The 23,312-nt window shown below is 37.7% G+C and overlaps 5 protein-coding genes across 5 annotated transcripts; 1 reads left to right on the forward strand and 4 right to left on the reverse strand.

Annotated features, from left to right (window-relative positions):
- Positions 1–1,587: 1,587 nt before the first annotated feature.
- On the reverse strand, positions 1,588–3,357 carry LOC103319795 (NAC domain-containing protein 2). The gene is given in 3 exon segments (NM_001293271.1): positions 1,588–2,383; positions 2,770–3,047; positions 3,158–3,357. Coding segments are annotated over 3 exon segments (888 nt in total). The 5' UTR covers positions 3,321–3,357; the 3' UTR covers positions 1,588–1,936.
- A 4,459-nt stretch (positions 3,358–7,816) lies between these two features.
- On the reverse strand, positions 7,817–8,759 carry LOC103319794 (RING/U-box superfamily protein). Its single transcript, XM_008221386.2, has one exon. It carries the CDS (start codon positions 8,612–8,614, stop codon positions 7,979–7,981), a length of 636 nt encoding a protein of 211 aa, XP_008219608.2. The 5' UTR covers positions 8,615–8,759; the 3' UTR covers positions 7,817–7,978.
- A 1,560-nt stretch (positions 8,760–10,319) lies between these two features.
- On the reverse strand, positions 10,320–13,284 carry LOC103319792 (proteasome subunit beta type-3-A). Its single transcript, XM_089047073.1, has 7 exons — positions 13,124–13,284; positions 12,840–13,021; positions 12,609–12,716; positions 12,345–12,434; positions 12,061–12,145; positions 11,318–11,412; positions 10,320–10,675 (listed from the first exon to the last, which is right to left on the reverse strand). Exons 1-7 carry the CDS (start codon positions 13,127–13,129, stop codon positions 10,627–10,629), a joined length of 615 nt encoding a protein of 204 aa, XP_088903199.1. The 5' UTR covers positions 13,130–13,284; the 3' UTR covers positions 10,320–10,626.
- Positions 13,285–15,248: 1,964 nt separating this feature from the next.
- BGAL16 (beta-galactosidase 16) lies at positions 15,249–21,321 on the forward strand. Its single transcript, XM_008221383.2, has 20 exons — positions 15,249–15,415; positions 15,515–15,770; positions 16,894–16,989; positions 17,094–17,206; positions 17,294–17,360; positions 17,453–17,545; positions 17,661–17,804; positions 17,974–18,068; positions 18,179–18,287; positions 18,383–18,467; positions 18,557–18,675; positions 18,787–18,948; positions 19,103–19,284; positions 19,375–19,463; positions 19,544–19,653; positions 19,810–19,902; positions 20,002–20,109; positions 20,288–20,433; positions 20,515–20,869; positions 20,989–21,321. Exons 2-20 carry the CDS (start codon positions 15,600–15,602, stop codon positions 21,094–21,096), a joined length of 2,445 nt encoding a protein of 814 aa, XP_008219605.2. The 5' UTR covers positions 15,249–15,415; positions 15,515–15,599; the 3' UTR covers positions 21,097–21,321.
- On the reverse strand, positions 21,284–23,312 carry OGG1 (8-oxoguanine-DNA glycosylase 1). The gene is given in 5 exon segments (XM_008221382.2): positions 21,284–21,963; positions 22,175–22,385; positions 22,531–22,904; positions 22,906–23,024; positions 23,027–23,312. Coding segments are annotated over 5 exon segments (1,125 nt in total). The 5' UTR covers positions 23,193–23,312; the 3' UTR covers positions 21,284–21,708.

A 23,312-nucleotide genomic window follows, 5' to 3' on the forward strand; every position in this document is an offset into this window, starting at 1 on the left:
CATCCCAACCGAGAAATGAGCACACGCCACACATACAAAACTTGAAAAGTACTAACAAGAATTTCGTGGACAACAAATGTGATTTTAGAAACAAAAAGGAAAATTTATATGAGGGATAGAGAGATGTTTAGTGGGGATACGGTACCAATTAGCTAATCAATCTACACTGCTTAATTCAAACCCAATTGATTTGACAAATAAAGTGGGAATTACAAATAGGTTGAATTAATGATGCTAATGGAGGCCATTAAAACCACTAAAAACCCAGCGTGCAATCTCAAAAGCCATCATCATTCATTTCATCACTTGGGTGGCTCTTGGTGAAAGTGGTGAATTTAAATGATGGCCTCATTTTTTAAAGTCCGGTAAGCAATTTAGTCAATTGGGTGTTTAGTAAAGTAAACTAGAGTTTAGGTGGAAAGCTTTGCGGGATTATGATTTTTCTTTATCCCCTACTTTAATGATTTATCCTTGACTTAATTACATCAAGCACTGAAGTTTTGTCTCGCAAGTTCAGTTGAAGAACCTTCAACAAAAAGTCACGTTTTTCTGAAGGTTTCTTTGTGACAAAACGAAAAACGAATTTTAATCTAATAAGAAAGATAAGCATATGGATTAGGGTTATGATAATTTTGTGCTACGCTACTTGAAAGTTGATCCTGAATAGCAAGTAAAAGCTATGACTCCATAGTGGAGAAGATTTATACATAAAGAAGTTATGTTAGTTGGTCAAAGCAGTGTGTCCACCCTCTTACAGCCGATTCTCATACCCGTAATTAGTAAAGTATAGGTTATGATTTGTATCAAAAGAAAAAGAAAAAAGAAAAAAGAAGTTTATTCTGAATTGAAATTTCGACCCAACTTAGATTAAGCTTGTGCCAGAGTTTTAAATTGGCAGAATCGGGTTCAATGTCATCCCAGACCAACAATGGATATGGGCCAAGATTTGTTTGACCATGTTAGCCCAAGCCCAAGGCTAAGTAGCCCTCAAAGTTAAAAATGTGGCCTGTAAACCCCAGAGCACATTCTTGATGCAACAACTTTCTCCCGGCAAGATTATAAGAACCTGCAAACTTATGACCACCAGTTTCAACCCAATTTTTTATTTCTTTTTTTTATTAGTAGACTTTGCGATTCTCAATATCATATAAAATCTAGCAAGTGATGAGTTTAAATTATGAGGGGAGGAGGATTTCTCTAAGTGTCACAAAGGTTCGAATATGAGACTATTAGTCTACAAATCAAGTTCATTTTTTCAGTAGACTAAACACGTCAACAAAACCTTAATCAAGTGTTTTGTTTTTTTTATAACTTTCTTTTATTAACTCATAGCATGTGAAGCGTGAAGATGAAGTGACATGTTAACATTTGCCTAGCGTTTTTTGGAATTGAAAAACTTGTCACGTTTAATGCTTATCCATTGAATGTATAAGGTCAAGTCTTGTTACGAAGTTGGTGAGTCAATATGTTGAATTCAGTGCCGTGGACCAAACCACCATTTTGTAAAGACATATGAAAAGGTAGGAAGGCACACGACATGAAGAAAAGAAAAGAACACATTCAATTCACTAACATAAAACTAAAAATACAAAGAACAAATATTACGATTTAGACGGCCCTTCAAAATCATCATGTGAACAACATTACCTATTTATATCTATACATACATGCTGTACACATTAAAAACCAAACTTCTTCATATTTCTATCTTCCAAAACCAGCCCCATCATCTTTTTTCCATCTATATATATCATCTTTATATCAACGCTCCCAAATCACCCAGCCTTGGGCCCAAATGGTGGACCCCGCGACGCAAATCCCCCTTCCCTTTCCCTTGTCACAGCATCGAAAACGCACTCTCATCGACCTGGGTCTCCTGTTGCCGTCCGATGCGGCGACTCATAGCAATGCAATTGTAGGCCCCGCTTCATCAAAATCAATACGGCTTCTGTAGGTACATGAAAATATCCTGCAGCGGCGACATCTGATTAGCGCTCTGGAACTGCGGCCCGAACCCGTTCTCTACACTGGTGTCCATGTAATTGTAGTTAAAATCGAGGGCCTTCTCCCACTCCTTCCACTTGGGCTCGCTCTGCACCTCGCAAGTGAACTCCGGCGACACCACGTGCTCCGAGCAGCTTGAGTCCGTGTGCAGCCTCGGCACAGAGTCCGACGTGTCGAAGTACACGTAGTCGTTCGGGCGAGTGGGGGCTACCGCAGCCGGCGGCGGAGGACGCGCCAGATTCTCCGGCTTCCTGTCCTCGAATTCCGAGCCGCTACTCATACGACTCGTCGTTTGCTGTTGTTGCTGTTGTTGCTGCTGCTGCTGTTTCTCGACGGTGCCCTTTTTGTTGTATATGCGACACAGAACCCAATCGTCCAACTGCAAAATTCAGACCGTCAATCAAATGTTAATTAAATCTAGACCACTCATAGAAGCCCCCTATAATATCAGTCTTATCTTGCTAAACTAATATGTCACCCTCGCATGCTATAATTTCAAATTTCCCAAATTAGAGTTAACTACGCCGTTGATTTCAAATCAGCCTAAAACTCTACCGTCAATTTATATGGCCGCCAATTCAAGACAAGGACGGGTGGGGCCCGCCCCCAATTGGCATTCGGCATTTAGGAACATTATTCAAGTCAAAAGTACGATTTGAACGACGTCGTGTCAACCGAACCGTCATCGTCATATCAACCAGATTTTCCAATTTACGATTTTACCCCTAATCTGACACGCGTAGCGATAGAGAATAACGTGTGTACCCTTAGGCTGCTGCTCTTTTTGCGAGGCGAGCGGTCGACGTCGGCGAGGCGATACTCGTGCATAATCCAATTGGTCTTCTCTCCTCTCGGAGCTTTTCCGGCGTAGAAAACCAGGGCCTTCTTAATCCCGACTGGCTTCGGGCTCCCGATCGGCTTATCCGCTCCGGTCGCCTTCCAATAGCCGCTCCCGGCCGCCCGGTTCGGCCTCGAACCATTCGGATACTTCCGGTCCCTCGGCGAAAAGAAATACCACTCTTTCTCACCGTACAACGCCAAACCTGTTAACAGAAAATGTGAAATTAGTCAAAAACCAGTAAAGAAATGAGAAAACTCCCAAAAAGATTCAATTTTTAATTTCAAAATCGAATCTTGGAAGGCGAAAAATTACCAGGGAGGTCCCAGGGGTTGTATTTGTAGAGATCGATTTCGGCGATTATCGGGACCGAAATCGGCTGCGACTGGCATTTGCGGCAGAGGTAGTGCTTCACGAGCTCTTCGTCCGTCGGGTGGAACCTGAAGCCGGGCGGCAGCTGTAAATCGGAGGAGGACATTCTGAACGGCGTCGTTTGATTCGACTGTGCTGTGTGTTTCGCTGGCAATTTACTCTCGGCTTCTGGACTAAGCAAGCTAGTCGGCACTTGAAACTTGAAACGTAAGGGAGAGAGGAGAATATATAGAGGCCGTGGGGAGAGAGAAGGGGACACGTGGCAGAAGGAGGGGGTGGTTGTTCTAGAATACACGTGGGCGATAACGTTTCTTTTCTCTCTGGGCAGTCCGTGCGGACTGGTTTTTGGGAGGGTGCTGACCGCAGCCGGACACGTGTCGAGCATGGAAGTGTGGTGCATCGTGTCGATGGAGGTTCATGTGGTGCGCTGTGGTCATTGCTTACGTAATCTCTTTTGGACGGTTGCGTGAGTCGGTCTGGGCCGGGTCGTTATCGGGATCCGAGTTCAGTCGGCGGGTCAATGAGTCGACAATGGTACGCTGGTAGGGTTGGACGGAACACGTCAGCGCTGTCGTCCTACACGTGTGCTGGCATGTCGACAGCTGGGTTGAGTAAATATTGCGGTTATTATCAACAACAAAAAATGTAAATGTTACGGTTTGGTATTATTCGCACATGTGTTTAATTCTGAATTTTAAATTCGGCTAAAACTATAAATTTCTTCTTATAACAATTATTTATTTCATTTCTTAATAATAAAAAATATGAAATTGGCAATTACAAAAATATGGGAAAGATATTTGATTGGATTAAAGTTGGCAGGCTTATCTTCTCGGGATAAGGAAATATGGAAATTGTGGGAATAATATTTATTTTGGTTTTTCTTCCTTAAAGCATTTTTTTATCAGACAATATAGATATTTATTGGATATGGTTCTGTGTACGTGTAATTCATCATGCATTTCAATCAAAATAATAATAATTCAAATATAGATCATCCCAAGTTATGGGTATGAACTTTATAGGTCGGCTGCCTGCTTTATCCAAAATATTTCTGTTGTGGCTGTGTGTGTGTTTTTTCATATGGGAGAAAATAAAGCGTCATCATAATACTCAAATGTGTCAAGTATGACCTCCATTGTTTTGACTCATTTTTACTCTTGGTATGCTATGGTGAATGATTGTTTTATTTTTTATTTTTTAAGACAAGCGATATTGGACTGTCGCATACATTGTCAATGTGCTATAATGGTTCAATATGAGACAATTGATCTGAAAGTCAATGTTGTTTTCACTAGGCTAAGACCTCGTTGGCATAGTGAATGATTGTTTGCCATTTTAATTTTATTATATTGATCAACATAAAAAAAAACTTCATCATATAAATGTGTCACGATTCTTCAGTCAATTCATCTCTTAAAGGGCTTCCACAAACTTGAGTTGGAATCCATAACCAATCTCAATAAGCTCACAAAAGTCTGGTGGAGTATGAATATACCCAACCGCACCATTCGTTCTTCAAACATCTCGAATTTTTCACTTCCTCATTTTTGCCCACCGTTTTCGAATGACAAGGTAAAAAAGTCGTGTATTAGGTTCTAATAGCCGGCACGTGTATTGTATTAAATGTCACCTCAATCGAGGCAACATTCCACATAAAATAAATGGAGAAATTAAACCTTTTTTTAAAACTCATATTTAACATCACAATCATGTTGAATCTCAAATAATCATTGCAAGGGCATGGGGAATGCTTGCCATTACATTTGCAATAGCTTCCCAATTTGATTTCCTTTTTGCACCATTTGGTTCATTGAACGATTTTGAGGAGAAATCACTTCCCATGTCATTTTTCAAAGAATGAGAAATGGAAGATTCATTTTCTATGTTTGGTAATACTCGGAAAGTAATCGGGATATATCAATTTATTTTATTTTTCAAGTTTATTTTACTTAGAAATGGAAAACAAAGTTTGTATAATTTTCTAATTATACCGGTATTAAATAATATATATATATATGTGCATTGAATGATATATATATATTGTAATTCTAAATTGTTAATGGGAACGAAATAGTCATGAAAAATGTACATTTAATATTTGCTCATTTTTACAAATTTTTCCATGATGAGGAAAGACAAAACTCAATGAGAAAGGAGGGGCTTCACTTTCCCCCTACTTTCCTATATGTTAAGCAACTATTTTCCATGTCTGAACTTACTATATATGAAAAAATAATTAATTTCATATTACCAAATCTCATTTCTCATGAACCAAATGACAGATAAAGCATTAATGCCCCTGCAATTTATAGAATTTTGACAGAAAAAACTCTTTAATTTTAGATTTTTTCAGTAATTATTTTTTCCTCCGACGACATGTCAATGGTTTACGACGACAGGGACTAGCGAAGGTTAGTACCTGGTAGCGGGCACTCACCGAAACTGACAAATCACGTTATTTCCAGTCCCACTTTTCCCGGTTCCTCCTAAAGTTTTTGTCCACTTCGATAAACACACACACCCACCAAAAATAAATAAAAAAAAAGGCGTGGATTTATCAACTCCCATGACGTGGCGATCTCTGTTTCCTCCGCTTTCGGTGGCCGTGAACAGAGCTATTATTATTGTGCCAAAAGCACACACTCGCCGAATTAACTTCGTGCTTGTTTGGACACGTGGACAAGACAGTGACCCATAAATGAAAGGTACACAAGCTAGATGGCTACCCTAATGGCCATATATTATTAAGGGGCATTGGTCAATTAAAATAAATAAATTGTTGTCTCTAATTTGGATAGGATTGGGAGCTATCTTAATCTTAATTATGCCTAAATTAACTGCGATGATTTCTCTCTTTTGGTGGTTTGGTTTGGTTTCTTGTTGGGAAAATGAATTTCCGTGAGTAGGTGGCATTTAGGAGAGGTCCGAGAGGGATTGGACGGCTGAGATTCACTATGCTCAAGGTGAGAGTAGAATTCAACGAGTGATGGTCAAAACAATATATGATGGGCTTATGACCAAGAATTATGGGCACCATGGGCTGATTGGTGGTTGGCCCAACCTCTTTTTTTTTTTCTTTTTCCGTTGAATCTTTTCGTTTTTTTTTTTTAATACAAGTGATATTGGAAGGGTTGAATGTCAAACACGGAACCTCTTTCTCTCTCGTTCCGATCCTCATTTCTACGTTTGCACGAGCAGATGAAAAAGTTTCATTGTACAACGGACCATGACCTTCAAAAAAGGGTTTGCATAAGAGAGAAAGAGATGCCATTTTCATCCTGAAGTTAGTGGAGGGCATCTTTAAATACCTACAATCCCAATAAAATCTCAATCCAGTGGGAAATGATGTTGACTTGCAGAGCAAGGATCTTAGGTTCAAACCCTTATAACACTTTGGTAGTGTATATGTGAGAAACCCCCTCTTTTATAGTTAAAACTATCGCTTGTATTAAAAAAAATTTACAATCCCAACAAAAATAGAAGAAAAGACTTTGTCTAGGGTGTGAAACCAAAAGAATCTTGCTTACAGAGATCTCAACCTGCCCTAAAATGACCAAAATCTAATATTACTTTAAGGGACAGCTATAGCTATAGCTGTGTCCTAAACCATTGTGGAGAAATTGGCCCCAGTGACCAAGTGAATTGAACACGTTTTTTTATTTCTTTTGTCAAAATCTGTCCCCAGCAACCCGCATGAAAAATGGACACATTTCTACGGCCGCACTAAAATCAGCCGCCAATTTGTCTCATGCTTTATTTTCTTTCCACACCTCCAAAAATAGTCACAATCTTAGTCCATGTGTTAATCCTTAAAATAATGAAGGGAGGCCGCTGAAATTTGCAACTTGGTCATGCTGGTTTTGCAACTCTAGTAGCATCATGAAACCATTCGAACAACTTTGTTTTTTTAAAGACATTCTCATCTAAACTAGTTTTCTTTTGAATAGTTATGCACGTGTGATCAATACTTGTTACCGACCTGCATGATTTTTCATAATCGTTAATTGTAAATATAGACAAACTTATTATAGTACTCAACATACATTAACAGTCGATAATCTTTCAAGTTCATTGTATCGAAATTTATTCCCGCACATAATTCTTTCTTTGTCATGACGTGAAAAATTAAACATGCACCATTAAAGGACAAAGACTTCTTGACTTTCATGTTTTTGTGCTTTTGTTTTACTTAAGTATTTAGATGTGCCAAATTATGTCCAATGAAGGCCGAGGTTTGTTTTGGCCAACGGTGCATATGAGGACGAAACTAGACCTGCTCTGAGACCGACCCAGCAGCAGCTGTATCCTAAAGGCAAAGGCGGCGCCATGGAACTTTCAACCTTTTTAAATTATAATTGAACTTTTATTAGAGTCTTCTCGTTCATTCATGCGAAATACTTTTATATGCTAATCTATTGGTTTGGTTTTATTTTTGTTCTTCTTGATAAGATAAAAAGGCAGCTTGACAAATTGACATTTCTGCTTTTCTTGCACTTCCAGCTCTAGTGCTTTCTTTGTCAACATATGCTTTTTATATTATTTGTCACGTATTTTACGTGTTAAATTTTAGAAAGACGGAATCTCAAATTATGAATAAAGTATATGTGCCGTGAACTTTTATAAATTTTATTATCATTTCCAAATCGCAACGGATTAATTAATTACATACAAGTGATAACAAATAAATATCTTGAACATTTACAATTTTACAAACAAACCCAATAAATAAAATGAAATGAAATGACTGTTTCTAATAACAGTTTATATGTTCTTGGTTTTGGATGATGATGTTGATGATACTTCTGTGCTGCAAATTGGGCAGCTCTTTTTAATCTCAAGCCACTTGCTTATACAATCCCAATGATAAGGGTGTTGGCAAGACAATGCAACCAGGGCTTCTCCATCTTCATACTCAATCTGGCAAATCACACATCTGTCAATGCCGGTCTTGCTTTGATTAGATGATGGTGATTTGCTTGTGTAGGGCTGCAAACATGTGGAAATTTCATTGGTGGGCAGGCCTCTTTTCTCTTCCCCTATGAACTCTCCAAGTGCAATCAGCTCCTCATAAGTTAGCTCATCCACATCAAAATCATCTCCATCCATTTCTTGGTCACTGCTGTTGCCGCTGTCTTCGTTCTCAAGAAACCCGAACTCTGTTTCGAATTCTCTGCTTTGGAAGAAAGCCGTATCGTCTTGATCATAGTTTTCATTAGAGGAGGAAGCATCATCTTCTTCTTCTTCGCTGCTATCGCTTTCGATGGTTTCGAGCATTGTGTACGCCTGTTCTTGTTCTTGCATTGCCATGGCTAGAATGAAATCCGAGCTGACTTGATTGAGTTCAGTGAAAGGGGTTCTCCTGGTAGATTGCTTGCTTTGATCTTCTCCGCCATCCATTCCAAAAACTACGATCAAACTCTTCCGGGAGCACAGTGTCAAAAACTCAATTCATTTGAGATATATGAGGGGAACTAGGGATTATTTTTTATGTGGTTTCTTAGAGAAGAGGTAACTTCCATGGCAAGCAATGGAAAACCATTTCTCATAGATTTCATCCAGATTCCTAATTCAAAGTTTTGTGCTAAAGAAAATGATCTCCCATAAGTAACAATCTCTTATTCCAAAATTCAAAGTCCCAGATTGAGACTTGTCCCCCACACAATTGCCTCTCCTCTAGGCCAAGGCAATGCCCTTGTCAACTCGTTTATCGACACATCCATGGTCCCCAGAATAATTAATTAGGGGTCTACCCACATAAAGCAGATCACCTGAAGAGGTCTTCAATCACATCGAACTCTCATAGATGAAATGAACTCTTGTTTAAGAAATTCGTTGAAATTACCTTTATGTTCTCGGCTTCTTGTTTTAAGCAAATGAAAGCTTGATCCAAAAGAAAGTTCAGAAGAACTCCTACACAAGTGGGCTTGCTATTTTGATCAAAGGGCCTAAAATTAGAACCATTAGCCTTGAGGCCATTTATGAATCTAAGCCCATATGGGGTGAAGGCATTTTTTTTCACCTTCTAACTTACTATACCACAAGAAATTAGGTGAAGAGTTGCTAAATAGACATATCCATTCGCTCATCTGATCTGCTTATACTTTCAATTCATTCATCAGATTCTTAACGCACAAAAGATTGATGCTTATCCAGCAATGGTAAATACACCCTGTAGGCCCTCAATCCCGTTTCCAGTTGCCAAGGCAAAAGTTGGGCATAACTCTGATGTTATTGTTACATCAACAACCAATTTAAATAACAAAAAAATTGAAAAAAAGGAAAGGAAAAAAAAAAACTAACATTTTCAGAATTTTTTTTTTATGGGAGATTCACTATTATACCAAATATAGAGGCCCAAATTATAAAAATACTTCATATGAAATGGACTTTATAAACACACTCAAAACCTATTTATAACATAACAAATAAGCTTTTAATTTCTTTTAAATTACAAAATTGCCATCAATTTCTTAATACAAGTCCAACCCCAAAATCTCATAAAAATACCCAAAACACTCAATAGACATCAAAGTAATTTAATATTCAATATTAAATTCAATAAGGTAAGCTGTCATTTTTTAGGTTTTTTTTGGGTTTGTCTATAGAAATTTAATGGTGTAAAGTTTATTTATAATATTAGTGCTAAGAATGGGTATATCACTAAATATCTTTTATTTTATTTTATAAATACTTAGCCATATTTTTCACTTCCCACACCAAAACTTCCTCTCCTCGTATCTCATGTGAATAGTAGTATTAGTTGCCCTAGAGTTGCCATGGAATGGGTGGAAAACCCAAAAAAAAGAAAGCCAAAGCAGACATTATTTGAATAGTAACAACCCTTACCTCCCCCTTTTGTTATGACAAATGGGTGGAAACACTCTTAAAGGCTTAGCTATAAGAGCACAAAAAACAGAGTGAACAAGGTTCTTCATGCGCAACCCCTATGTTGCGCGACTATATTCCGGCAGATAATTCGTTACGGGTTTTCTGTTTAAAAATTTATTCGATAAGAATTTGAAGTACCACCTGTATTACTGGACAACCAAACAGAGGAACAGTGACAGTAGATGCCAGTGGTTAAGGAACGACTAGCTGAATAGAAAAAGAAAAGGCAAATAGAACTGCATAAATGTGCAACTTCTTTAGAAACATTCGCGAGCATAACAACTGACCTTCAAAAGCACATCTGAATTCCCAACATTTTCTCGAAGTGACCTAATATAAAACAAATGACCCCATTGTCTATAATCGTCAAAGTACATTAAATCTAAACACGACATAACAAGGGGCCTTTGATCACCAATAAAGCTTATGGCTGCCCATTCAAGTCAAAGCTACATAAACGCGAGGGAAAAATGCAGCCTGAACGAAAGGTAAGAGGTATCACTACAAGCCATGTGGCAAGGTCAATCCATTCTTCCCTTCAAGATTCTCTCCTTCACTTCAGTTGGTGTGCTGCAGAAAAGTGAATGAATACACATGTTAAATTGTAGTATTACCTCCCACATAATAGAAGGAAACAAATAACCCTTATCATCGTACTAATGTGAAACTCATAATATGGAGAGAATAAGGATATAAGGAAGCAGAAGAAATCCAGTAAAATGGATTACAAATTCAGTCCGCAATAGAAATTGATTCCTGGGATTTAATTCTAAGCAGGGAATTAGCTACAATTAATGCTCTATTTCATCATCAACATAGATAACTGACTACATGTAATGGTAAGCGCCATTGATAAATGTTGTGTCTTCTCCTTTCTAAGTAGCTTCATGGCAGTCTCAAGAAGCATTACAACAACGTGGCTACAGGACAAACAGGATTCTCGGTTTTTAACAATAACATTAATCATATTATGCAAAGCCCAGTTTTACAGTCAGAGTTATTGCATTGACAAACTATTTTCCTTATAGCGTATTCAGGTGAAACATACATCATAGCATATTTGCGAATGACAAAATGAAAAGTATAATCTTAGTCCCCCCCCAAGTACCACCCTACGCACACGCGCGCACGCATACACCTATTTTTACTTAAAAACACAGTTTGTATAGATATTGCATAATAAGAATAAATTAAATAGTATGAAAGGCTTACACAACAAAGACGTGGCCTCCCCAACCACTCAGACAGTCTCGATCTACTGATGAAAACAATGCTTGAGAGACAATCTCAAACAACTCCTCTGCTTCCTGAGTGACAATTAGTAGATACACTATTGTTAGAGTTGCTCCCATAATGTAAGAAAATAAAATAGGAGATCGCAAGTTTAGCAGGGACTAGAAGCAAACAATGTCACAAAGATTTTTAACTTATTAGCAATTAATAAATTCTACCATGAGTTAAACCCCACAAAATCTCATGATCGGTTAATGAAGTTCAGTTGGCAATGGAGCCAACTGTTTATCTCTATGCAGCTTTTGTTTATGTTACACTTGACTGCTGACAAGATAGAAAAGAAAAGAAAAGTACAACTAATAGTAGATCTCTCAGCTTGTTTTTCCTTGACTTGAATTTTCCCCCTATGCTATTACTTTCAGTAGAAGCAATAAACTCATTTATACTATATATTTCTTGAATTTAACCCTATTCTCTATTACTTTCAGTAGAAACAACGCATTTATAAAATTAATATATGAATCACAATGCGCTCGAACATTGTCTAGTAGTCAAGCACTTGAGTGTTAATTATACATTGGAGACATGTATGATTTGCCAGAATATCTAAAGAACCAAAAACTGAAAATCTCATATTTGAAAAAAAAAAAATACGGCAGATGAAATAACAAATCTTGACCGTGCATGGGAAAAGGTAGTGCAAGTTGAATGGAGAAACAAACCATATCAGGCTTGAACATTGCCTCACAAGCACCATAAAGGGACTCTGATGCAGTACCAGCAACAACAAAATCTTTTGCTAGTTCCCTGCATATACATACAAACATTACCCTAAGAAGCAAAATACACATAAACATATATGTAAAAACATATAATCAAAAGGAGTAAGAAAGCAAGCATATTTATCCTATTTCGGAAGGTGAAGAAACAATTGTGAAGTCTTTAGCATCTGGGCAGCTCTAAAATTGTGAGAAAGTCAGAAAAATAGAGAAGAAAACTAACTTACTTGGCCCCAATTGAATCCATGGTGCAGATGAATGGTCTGTCTTCATCACTTAGCCCAGCAATTACAGGCTGACAGAAGTATGGGCCAAACCTAAATCACAAAAAAGGAAGAAAACCCTTATACTGTAGTTCATCAAATGTTATTAACGTGAAATAATTGTATAGAACTTAACATTCAGATTAAGCTAACATATTTAATACCCATCAAATTTTCTTAAGCTTATACATAAAGGGGTTCAGATTGGAGTTGGAGCAAATTTCAAACCTTTTCTCATAAAGAATAGCGGAGACGAGGCTGGCAAAAGTCTCGGGCTTCATATCCCGCTCCTCCCTCAGCTGGTACAGCTTGTGGCGAAACATAAGCCTCTGATACCTGCACACCAAAATCCCCAAAAATTACACAAAAGAAAGCAAAAGCAATAACGAGAGAGAGAGAGAGAGAGAGAGAGAGAGAGAGAGAGAGAGAGAGAGAGAGAGAGAGAGAGAAGGAACCTACAGAGTCTGAGCATCGGTGGCGAGGCCAGAGATGCCGATGAAGAGCCTATCGTGGACTTGGTTGATTCTCTTGAAGTCGGTGGCGACGGTCTGGAGCTGAACACCGAGGCGCCGATCGCTGGCTATGGCGAAGCAGTTCTTGCCCACCATTGCGATCAGTGCACTCCCATTGTACTCGAAGATCTGCAACCAAATTTTTTGAAAACAAAAATCAAATCTCAATTTGGTATTTGCAAAACCCTAATAAGCATCTGTGCGTGGAATAATGCATATGCTTCAACTTACCGACATCGGGGATTAGGTTGCTCAAAATAAAAATCAAATTGCTCTTCACTGAAAGACTGAAAGTGAAGAGAGATTGTTTTGTTTGTGCAAAATGCTTTGGCTCAACAACACAAGAAACTAATAAAAATGGTGCCTGATTTCTTCGGCGTCACTCCAGCTCTTCTAGTCTTCTTTCAACCTTTTTTTTTATTTTTTTGCAAAATTTTATTGCATTGGGTCAAAACAATTGATATGGGCCGGGCCAATTTCATGGATCCAAATTTATTGGGTTATGTCTATCAAATCAACCCAATTTCATTGCATATATATATATTGTTAAGATTCATTTTATAATGAGGGCTTTATCTAGTTATAAGAAACCAAACTTTTAGGTCATGTTTGGTTGGAAAGAATGGAACAAAAATCCTTCCTACAAATTAATATTCCAATGTTTTGGTCACCACGGCAAGTGGAATGGAATAATTTATAGATTTATCATATGATATTAAACTGAGTGTTATTATATCTACAATCTCAACTACTCATTCAATGTACTGTCTCGTCTCATTAATGAAGAGAAAACATTAGATGGTACAAAAATATGGAATATAACTAGTTGTACATAAGGCACCTCATTCTTAACTCGGCACTTTTCAATAATCTCATACGGGCTATCTCCTATTTGGATTGCTTCTTGATTGTCTTAGCTTTGGGCTTATCTTGCTTGTTAAATTAAGTAGATTCAAGTCTTGATTGGTGGGTTGAACTGCATTGAATTAGTCTAATTAAATTAGACTAAAGTTCTAGCCGTTGTTTGATGAGTTTAATTGTAACTCTGGACATGGGTTTTAAATTCAAGCTCCGTATTGGTCAGCCCAAGCAAATCAAGTACAATACTCAAAGCCCAATCCTAGCTTAAAGCTTTCGTCCCAAAAAAAATAAAATTTCCTGGCTTAAAGATAGGAACAACCTATATAGGATATGGTAGTTGTATTTGAAGTAGATAACCTGAAGTCTTGGTATGATATCTGCATAGATAGTGTATCGATATCTGTATAGATAGTGTATCGACAACAAAAGTATGTGGACATATAACTAACAAGCGAGATGCTTCATCCAAACACCACAGTGATCACGCAGGGTTGAGATACAGCCAAAGAAAAACCGAAAACATATGCATCATGCTGATCATGCATGGCAAAAGCCCCAAGTAATTCAGTTTTCGAAACCCTTTTGGTCATCTACTTGTTACTTTAAAGAACCATATATACATATATATATTAGCTGGTGGTTTTATATGCAATGCAAGTCAATTACAGGGGACAGACAGAGTATGCTTCACGTTTTTCCCTTAAAACAAGCACCCACCCATGCCGTGTTATAAGATACAAACTTAAGATATAGCTTGCGAAGTCCGATTAATGTGACAATTTCTTATTTATTTTGAATAAATAAAATTTAAAGTGGGCTTAAACAGAAAACAAATAAAACATTTCTGATATTTAATATAATAAGTTGACTTGTATAGCATTAATCTTTAAACCTGTCACAACAAACTTCAACGCCAATCCAATTGTCAGCTATGCACGCAAAGTTGCATATATTTGAATAAAAACGTTCTTAATTGTAATTAATATTTCAGTTATTTGCTTGAGTTATCCGACCCAAAAAAAAATCTACGCATAATAATGAGGATAATCGCATATATGTGTACGTATATATAGGAAAATATTATATTATCTGACTGCGAATTGGAACTATTAATAAAAGTTGATTGTTGTTTGAATATGTGGTCTAGATTCGCAGTAATTTTCTGCAATTATATATTGCCATTTTATAAAATAAAAAAAAGGCTTCACTTTGCATATATTTTCGACCACCTATGCTACTAAATAAACCTGGTAATTCTTGATTCCATTTCCCCATGCGAATTCCAAAAGGAGCAGGTTGTTTAATGGAATTGAATTAGCTAGAAAGCAAAAATGGTTATTATTATTTCGAGTCTAAAATCCCAACGTACATTACCATATACGGCGGAAACTAGATATATACATACATACATACATACATACATACATACATTCCCCTGGTGACCAAGACAAGACAAACATTTTATAAGTAGTAGGAACTAAGCAGAGGAGCTGTTGAAGAAACTCAAAAGGCATGGAGCCAGTGAAGGGTCCAAGCCTCTGATCTCATAGCAGAGAAAGCTAAGTCCCTGCAGGAAAAAGAGACCTAAATATACTTAGTGAAAGAGACAACTTGATTTCTGCAGGCCCATTGCAACGTGCCTACTCTGTTCTAAGCCACTGAGTAAGTTGTTTTTTTTTCTTTTAAAATTTTGGCCATCTCAGACAAACCCAATGAGAATCTGCTACAAGATTTTAAACCCTTTTGTTTTTCTGGGCTCAGAAATCTGCAACCAATAAGGAGGTGGTGGAATTTTGAGACCTTCCTTGGACTCTGAGATACTTCTGTACAAGCTTTTCTGGCATAAATGGAGATGGTGTGGCTTCTTCTGTGCAGCTTTGCTTTGTTGTTAAAGATGAGCCTTGTCTGCAACTCTGAGGCTGGCAGTGTCACATATGATGCAAGGTCTTTGATTATAGATGGCCAACACAAAATTCTGTTTTCTGGTTCCATTCATTATCCCAGAAGCACTCCTGAGGTACCCTTATTGCATTACATAATAATTTATATTCTTGTTCTTGATTGGTTTTCATTTCCATTTTCATTTGAATATCCAAATTCTGGGTTTTGCCTTGTGAAACAAAATCATTCATTTCTCATTGTTTTGGGGTAGGTGAGTGCAGCAGCAGAGCTGGATTCTCTGCTGCCTTTTATTTTTCTACATTTTCTCATATTCTTATTTTTTTATAAATTTTTTAAAGCCCATTTAAAGATAATGCAAAGGAATGAAAAAGCTTATTAAAGTCTAGAATCCATAATGCAAAAAGAGCCTAACTATGACTTATAATAGTGGTCTTTCTTGCTTTAGTTGAGAAAATAAGAGTTTTCTTCCCTCTAGTTGAGGAAGTGAAAGTAAGAATAAGAAGATAAAAAACCGCCACAAAACCCGAAAAAAAAAACAAGGGGAAGAAAAAGACAAGGGCTCTCTTCCAAGAAGATATTTTCTTGCTGAGAAAATTGCAGCTAGTTTCTGCATGATTTGTGGAAAATGTGTGCAAATGATCATTCACAAATTACTAAAATTCATATTTTGTGCCAACGAGATCTTGCTCAGTGGAAAAAGAGTCTTGATTTGTAGACCAGTGGTCTCAGATTCGAATCTCCATGACACATTGATAGTGTGTGTGAAAAACCCCCTCCCATGTAGTTTAGACTATCGTTTGTATTAATATATCCCAATATATATAGTTGTATATAATAGTTAATGACGTGGCATATGCTTATAGTTAATGACGCCTTTATTAAATTCACATTAGTTATAAATTAGTATCCATTGCATCGTGTTAGTCTATGTGTCTTAAATTTCTATAAGTGGGAATGTAATAAAAACTTACCTGAAGCCCACTGAAAACTCATATCTAAATATTTTTGAATCCAAATGTAAATTTTATTTACCAGCACTCCAATTCGTCACGAAAGCATGCAAGTTGACCACGGTTTTATACTACTTTTTCTTTTTCTAAAGAAATTTGATTCAGCCCAATTTGTAAGCTGTAACCAATTTTCTAACCCATATAATTTAAGGTAGCATTTTCTAAAGCTATGGTTTAAACCTATACAAATTAATTGTATATATTTTCCAATTTTCATGTCATTTTCAGATGTGGCCATCTTTGATAGCCAAAGCCAAAGAAGGAGGAATCGACGTGATACAAACATACGTGTTTTGGAACCTTCATGAACCCCGACAAGGAAAGGTGAGAAAAAATATTCTATTAAGTTTATAAATTTTCAATGAATTCATGTCATTTTCAGAATCTAATTAATGCAATAATACTTCTGGGTAATCTTTGTTTTGCAGTTTGATTTCAGTGGAAGACAGGATATAATACGCTTCATTACGGAAGTCCAAAAACAAGGCCTATACGTCTGCCTTAGAATTGGACCCTTCATTGAGAGTGAATGGTCGTACGGGTAAGATTCTTTAAATGTATTATGGAAATTGACCGTCTGATAATATAACATTGTTATATAACTAACACTATAGTGATGGTGATGCAGGGGTCTGCCAATTTGGTTACGGGACATTCCCGACATTGTTTTCCGATCTGATAACGAACCATTCAAGGTAAAAAAAACTTAAATTGTTGAAGAGGTTAACATCTTTGTTATCTCTTTAATCAAAATTTTGTAACACCCTTATCAATTTGTTAATTGCAGACTGAAATGGAAAAGTTCACAACGAAAATGGTCGCTATGATGAAAGCAGAGAATTTGTATGCTTCACAAGGTGGACCAATTATATTGTCACAGGTTAAGTCCATAGCAGAAACTTATAAATGGTTTTTTGATCATCTGCACTATTTATTTATACATATATAAAATAAATAAATAAACATCAAAACGTGTATTGTATACATGTACGTAGATTGAGAACGAGTACAAAATGGTAGAACCAGCTTTTCATGAAAGAGGACCCCCTTATGTTCGTTGGGCTGCAGCCATGGCAGTGGGGCAGCAAACTGGTGTGCCCTGGGTTATGTGTAAACAAGATGATGCTCCAGACCCTGTGGTTAGTTTTCTTTCCTTTGAATAGTAGGGTCAATAGCCTTTCAAAGCTTTCACGGGCACCCGTAAAGTTTGCTTGACAGAATGTTATGTCGTCATATTCTATTGTCGATTCGAACCATGAACTCGGTTTTATTCTCATTCTTTGACAAGTTGAATCCTGCAATCTGCAGATCAACTCATGCAATGGGATGAATTGTGGAGAAACTTTTGCTGGTCCTAATTCCCCCAATAAGCCATCACTTTGGACAGAGAACTGGACAAGCCAGTATGTCTTCATTGTTCCTGATATGCCTGTCTTTATCATAATATCTGACTAAAAATTTATTTTTCCTTTCTTTCTGAACTTATGCCAAAATTTTGTTTTTGATTTTGAAGATACCAAGTTTACGGTGGTGAACCATACATAAGATCAGCTGAAGAAATTGCATATCAGGTTGCGCTGTTTATTGCAAAGAACAGAGGAAGCTATGTTAATTACTACATGGTATATTCATCTTGTTTCTGGCATATAGCATATGCATCAAATCTGCATCAAAAACCCGACACAATATTTTCACTCACAATACAGTTTTGATCCAGTATCATGGAGGAACCCATTTCGGAAGAACAGCTTCTCCATTTGTGGTGACTAGTTATTATGATGAAGCTCCTCTTGATGAGTACGGTAGGATTTTCTACAATCTTTTTCCTTGGAGCATATTTGCATCTTCTTGTATTTGGTATTTGAAACTGTTTAGCTGATGAGTTCTACAGGTTCAATAAGGCAACCAAAATGGGGTCATCTTAAGGAATTGCATGCTGCAGTGAAGCTAGCCTCCAGTGCTCTACTTTCTGGAGAACAAACTAGTATCTCTTTGGGCCAACTACAAGATGTAAGAGCATTGATGAGAACTGATTTTCTTTGCAGTGAATAGTTTCTTTGGAGCAAGTACATAACTAATTAAGTAAAATAAAACATACCGGTTTCGATGTTTTTCCACCAGGCTTATGTCTTCAAAGTACTATCAGGAGAATGTGCTGCTTTCTTGGTGAACAAGGGACCTAAACATGCCACTGTCCTCTTTCAAGAATCTTCATATCAATTGCCACCAAAGTCAATCAGTATCCTACCAGACTGCAAAAAAGTAGCCTTCAACACTGCAAAGGTAATGCTCCTTATCATTTCATGTCATGTTTGAGTTCAACATATATAAAATCAAAGCATATTATAGACACACCTTATCATTCATGAAACTCAGCAGCAATTAGCTCAGATATTTCGTATGTATTTTTCGGTTGCTGAAATGGCTCCTTCAACAGGTAAGTGCACAACATGCTACAAGATCATGGCAGGTAGCTCAAAAGTTTGATTCAGCTGAAAACTGGGAAGAGTACAAAGAAGCTATTCCAAATTTCGAGAAGACCACATTGCGAGCAAGCACATTACCGGAGCAAATAAGTATAACGAAAGATGAATCTGATTACCTTTGGTACACTTTCAGGTAAATCATTAACTAGAAATGAGGAGTTGGCTGAATTTGACCGAACCATGCCATTTACTGATGTCCTTGCAATTCATTGTGTAAAAGCAGCTTTCAGCATGATTCGGACGCTCAATCTACATTAAGTGTAAAATCACATGGACATGTCTTGCATGCATTTGTAAATGGAGTATTTACAGGTAAAATTTGTATCTCACTTATGTTTCCTCATTTATCACCAATTTCACATACTTATTGGAAAGGCTATGTTGTTCTTTAGGATCTGCACATGGAAGGCACAGGAATGAAAGTTTTTCCTTGGAGCAAACTGTTACTCTGAGTAAAGGGATTAATTATATCTCCTTGCTTAGTGCAATGGTTGGATTACCGGTAAATTTCGATCTCAGTTCTTGTTCCATTATTTTCTCATGACTTTTTTATGCAATGATCATGGCAAAGAAACACAGTGTAAAGTTACAATTATGTTTGTAATTTGTCATTGTTGTCTGCATGGAATTTTAAGTCAAATTTACTTCTTATGTGAAGGATAATGGAGCATATCTAGAGCGTAAAGTGGGTGGATTACATGAAGTGAGGGTTGAAGATCAAGATTTCAGCAAAAGCTCATGGGGCTATCAGGTGATTTTCTTTTCAGCGTATCTTATCTCTAAATGTAAAGCTGAATTTGCTTACCCTTAAAAATGTCCCTTCCATAAATTTATATTTTGTTTTATGAAGGTTGGGCTGGATGGAGAGAAGTTACAAATCCATAGCGACAGTGGACCAAGTAAAGTTCAATGGAGTACGTTGGGAAGCTCTGATCATCAACCACTGACATGGTACAAGGTAAAAGTACATAATTCTTCTTTGAATCTACGTTCTGCAAAATGTGGCCAAAATATAATTTTAAAGAAATCAAATTCTGCACAATTAACTGAGATATATATCTTAGATTTCGTTATATAGGTGTGCTCTAAGTTATTGTCTCTACTCTGCACAACTTTAATTCTTGGCTTTTTGGCAGATTCTATTTGATGCACCAGCAGGACATGAATCTATTGCATTAAATCTTGGTTCCATGGGAAAGGGTGAAGCCTGGGTTAACGGCCAAAGCATCGGCCGATTTTGGGTCTCCTTCCAAACCCCGATAGGCAAACCTTCACAGACATGGTATGCAGTTCATACCAACTTTATGTATTTGTTGTTATTTCAGTACTTTGGGCACACAACATTACACCTTTCAATTTTCAGGTACAATGTACCTCGATCATTCCTCAAGCCTACTGGGAACCTATTAGTTCTCCTGGAAGAAGAAAACGGTGACCCCCTTGGAATTTCACTGGACAAAGTTTCAGTAACACAGGTATGTGGGCATGTGTCTGAAACACATCTACCCCCAGTGAGCAAATGGTTGGTTCAGAAAACTCAGAATAAGAATAACACTAAAACGAAACTTGGTAGAAGGCCAAAAATTCAACTCAGTTGTCCTCCAAAGAAGAGCATCTCCAAAGTCTTATTCTCAAGCTTTGGCAACCCTTCCGGTGATTGTAAAACTTATGCCACCGGAAGCTGCCACTCATCTAATTCCAAAGCAATTGTAGAGCAGGTGAGCATCTCTTTTCCTTTTTTGGCATAGTTTCAGTGCTTCATTTGGTTTCCCAAAACACAAAAGAACTTCTTATCTTCTCCATGTTTACATGTTCTAATCATGGTTTAAATTTTCAGGCTTGTCTAGGGAAGAGGAGATGTTCCATCCCAGTATCATTACAAAAGTTTGGTGATCCATGCCCAAGCATCAGTAAAACTTTGTTGGTTGATGCACAATGCACATGATGCGAGTATAGTTTGGATTGGCAATAAATTTTGGTTGGTTGCTAAGCTTCTCATTCAAGTATTTCTCTAATCATGTCGGCAAATGATTCATTTCTACACCTGATACTAAGGAAAAAAATTCCAAATAATTAAATGTACCTCGAACAAGTTCCTACATTAAACCAGCGGTAAGACAGACACTTGGCTGTTTACCCAAAAAATATAGACACTTGATTCATAAAATAATGTGGGTGTATCTACAACTTCTTGATTCAGATACAAATAATGTTTGAACAAGCATCAATTCCAATCCAAGTTATTCTCAACAATATGACCGCCTAGAAATATATGTTAGCAAGCAGTAATGATACAGAGCAAAGTGCAAGGTACACAAGAATGAGAATGAGCGCATAAACTTTGAAAGGAACAGGTGACAAATTTCATAGAATGCAATTGGACCTCACCTTCCAATAAGCAGCTTATATTTCACTATTGTTCATCTTCCTGAGTCCTGATTTGTGAGGAGGAGTTAAATTGTTTTGGAGAAAATCATCTTGCACATTGTCAGTGTGATGCAATCATCGAACTAGAAGGTTTTAACTCAAACATGCAGATTCCAATTGTCAAGTCATGTTAATCAACTACTGAAGTATCCACTGCAGTGTGCGATTTACGATCCTTCTTCTTTGCAGCTTTACTCTCTTTTGCATTCCAAAAATGTGCTGGTAGAAGGGCTTTTTGGGAAGGTAATTCAGCAATAAAAAGCAGAGTTTGAGCCCAGCCAGCATATTTCCCATATTTACTCACAAATGCCTCCGCCACACGGCCACAGAGCTTAGGTGTCAGACGAGCACCTGCTAGCTCAGGTATGAGGTATCTAGTAGCAATCTTACTCAGCCCCATCAAGAAAAAAACCATCCACACATCAGCACTTTATGAATTTTCAAAACACAAAGACATAACTGTTAAACATTAGCAAAAGAACCCCTAAACTAAAAGAGTTATGTTGATCAACAACTCATCAAGCTATTAACTTGTCTAGCACCAAATGACATATATGCTTTTGTAAAGTAGAAACATCAAGCAGTAAAGAGCATACCTGCCACACGTGTGTATCAACAGGAATGGCATGGTGTTGATCAAGCGAGAAAAGAGCTATACATGCTGCAACCTTAGGACCAACACCAGGCAATGTGGAAAGAGCTTCAATCACCTCTTCGAGCTCCGTTTTACGCAGAGACAAAAGCCACTCTGCTCCTCCACCAAGTTTCAATTGCAAAGCTTTTACAGTGCCAGTTATGTACTTGGCCCTGCCCATACAAACCAACCCAACAAACCAAATCTCAATATTATGAGCTCAGAATAACAGTAATGAGTAAGATTTAGAATCCAAATATAAATATATGCATATGAAGCAAACAATATAAATATATCGAGTGGTGATTAAAAACAGACCTATAGCCAAAACCAGCCTCTCTGAACTCTTTCTCTGAGACCATTGACAAGCGCTCTAAAGATGGAAATTCATGGAACTCAAAACCTCCAACAGAACCCAAATGGTTCCCCAACGAAGATACAAAATCTACCATTTTGGTAATTCTCTGGATGTTGTTATTTGATGAACAAAGAAACTGAATCAAACACTCAATTGGGTCTTGCCTAAGCACGCGCGCACCGCCCAAATAGCTCGCGAGCTCAGCAAACCTCGAATCCGAGGCCGAGAAAACCTCCCAAATGCCAGCCAGAGAAATACCCACATTGAGAAAGTCAAGCAAGGCCAACTTGGCATTGGTTTCGGAGGTGGTGGTGTGGTGAAGGCAGTAGGAAACGTTCACCGTCTTCGAGGTGCCTGAGGGATACTAAGTGGGACCCAACAACGCCTGTGTACTGAAGAGGGCCGGTCTGTCTCCACCTGAAGGTTTGGCCGGTGGGGAAGGTGAGGGGCAGGAGAGCTCGGATTGGGTGAGATTGAGTGGGACCCATTTGGTGGGTTTGAGGATGGTTTTGGGTCTTTTGGGGTTGTGGGTTTGTGGGGTTGGAGGGGTTGATGGAGGAGATTGAATTGGTCTTTGTCTCTTGCTCATGATTGAGAGGGGTCTCAGGTTCAGTGAGAGCATGAAAATGGCAGTTGGGAATGGGAATTTTAGGTCTGCAGAGGAGTTCCCTCCAAACCCAGAGAGAGGAGGGGGGGAAGAGGGTAGAAAGGTACATTTAGAATTGGGATACTGGGCTGGCTT

This window comes from Prunus mume, linkage group LG2, assembly GCF_029339155.1.
Source record: "Prunus mume cultivar Tortuosa linkage group LG2, ASM2933915v1, whole genome shotgun sequence".
Taxonomy (NCBI): Eukaryota; Viridiplantae; Streptophyta; class Magnoliopsida; order Rosales; family Rosaceae; genus Prunus; species Prunus mume.

What these genes read in the sequence shown, in the direction of transcription:
- BGAL16 (XM_008221383.2), top strand. Translation starts at nt 15,600, where the DNA reads ATGGAGATGGTGTGGCTTCTTCTGTGCAGCTTTGCTTTGTTGTTAAAG. An exon ending in AGCTCCTCTTGATGAGTACG is followed by an intron (nt 18,468 to 18,556) that starts GTAGGATTTTCT and finishes TGAGTTCTACAG; the next exon opens with GTTCAATAAGGCAACCAAAA. An exon ending in TAGCCTTCAACACTGCAAAG is followed by an intron (nt 18,949 to 19,102) that starts GTAATGCTCCTT and finishes CTCCTTCAACAG; the next exon opens with GTAAGTGCACAACATGCTAC.
- LOC103319794 (XM_008221386.2), bottom strand. Translation starts at nt 8,614, where the DNA reads ATGGATGGCGGAGAAGATCAAAGCAAGCAATCTACCAGGAGAACCCCT.
- LOC103319792 (XM_089047073.1), bottom strand. An exon ending in GCTATTCTTTATGAGAAAAG is followed by an intron (nt 12,435 to 12,608) that starts GTTTGAAATTTG and finishes TTTGTGATTTAG; the next exon opens with GTTTGGCCCATACTTCTGTC. An exon ending in GGAGGCCACGTCTTTGTTGT is followed by an intron (nt 10,676 to 11,317) that starts GTAAGCCTTTCA and finishes ACTTTTCTGCAG; the next exon opens with CACACCAACTGAAGTGAAGG.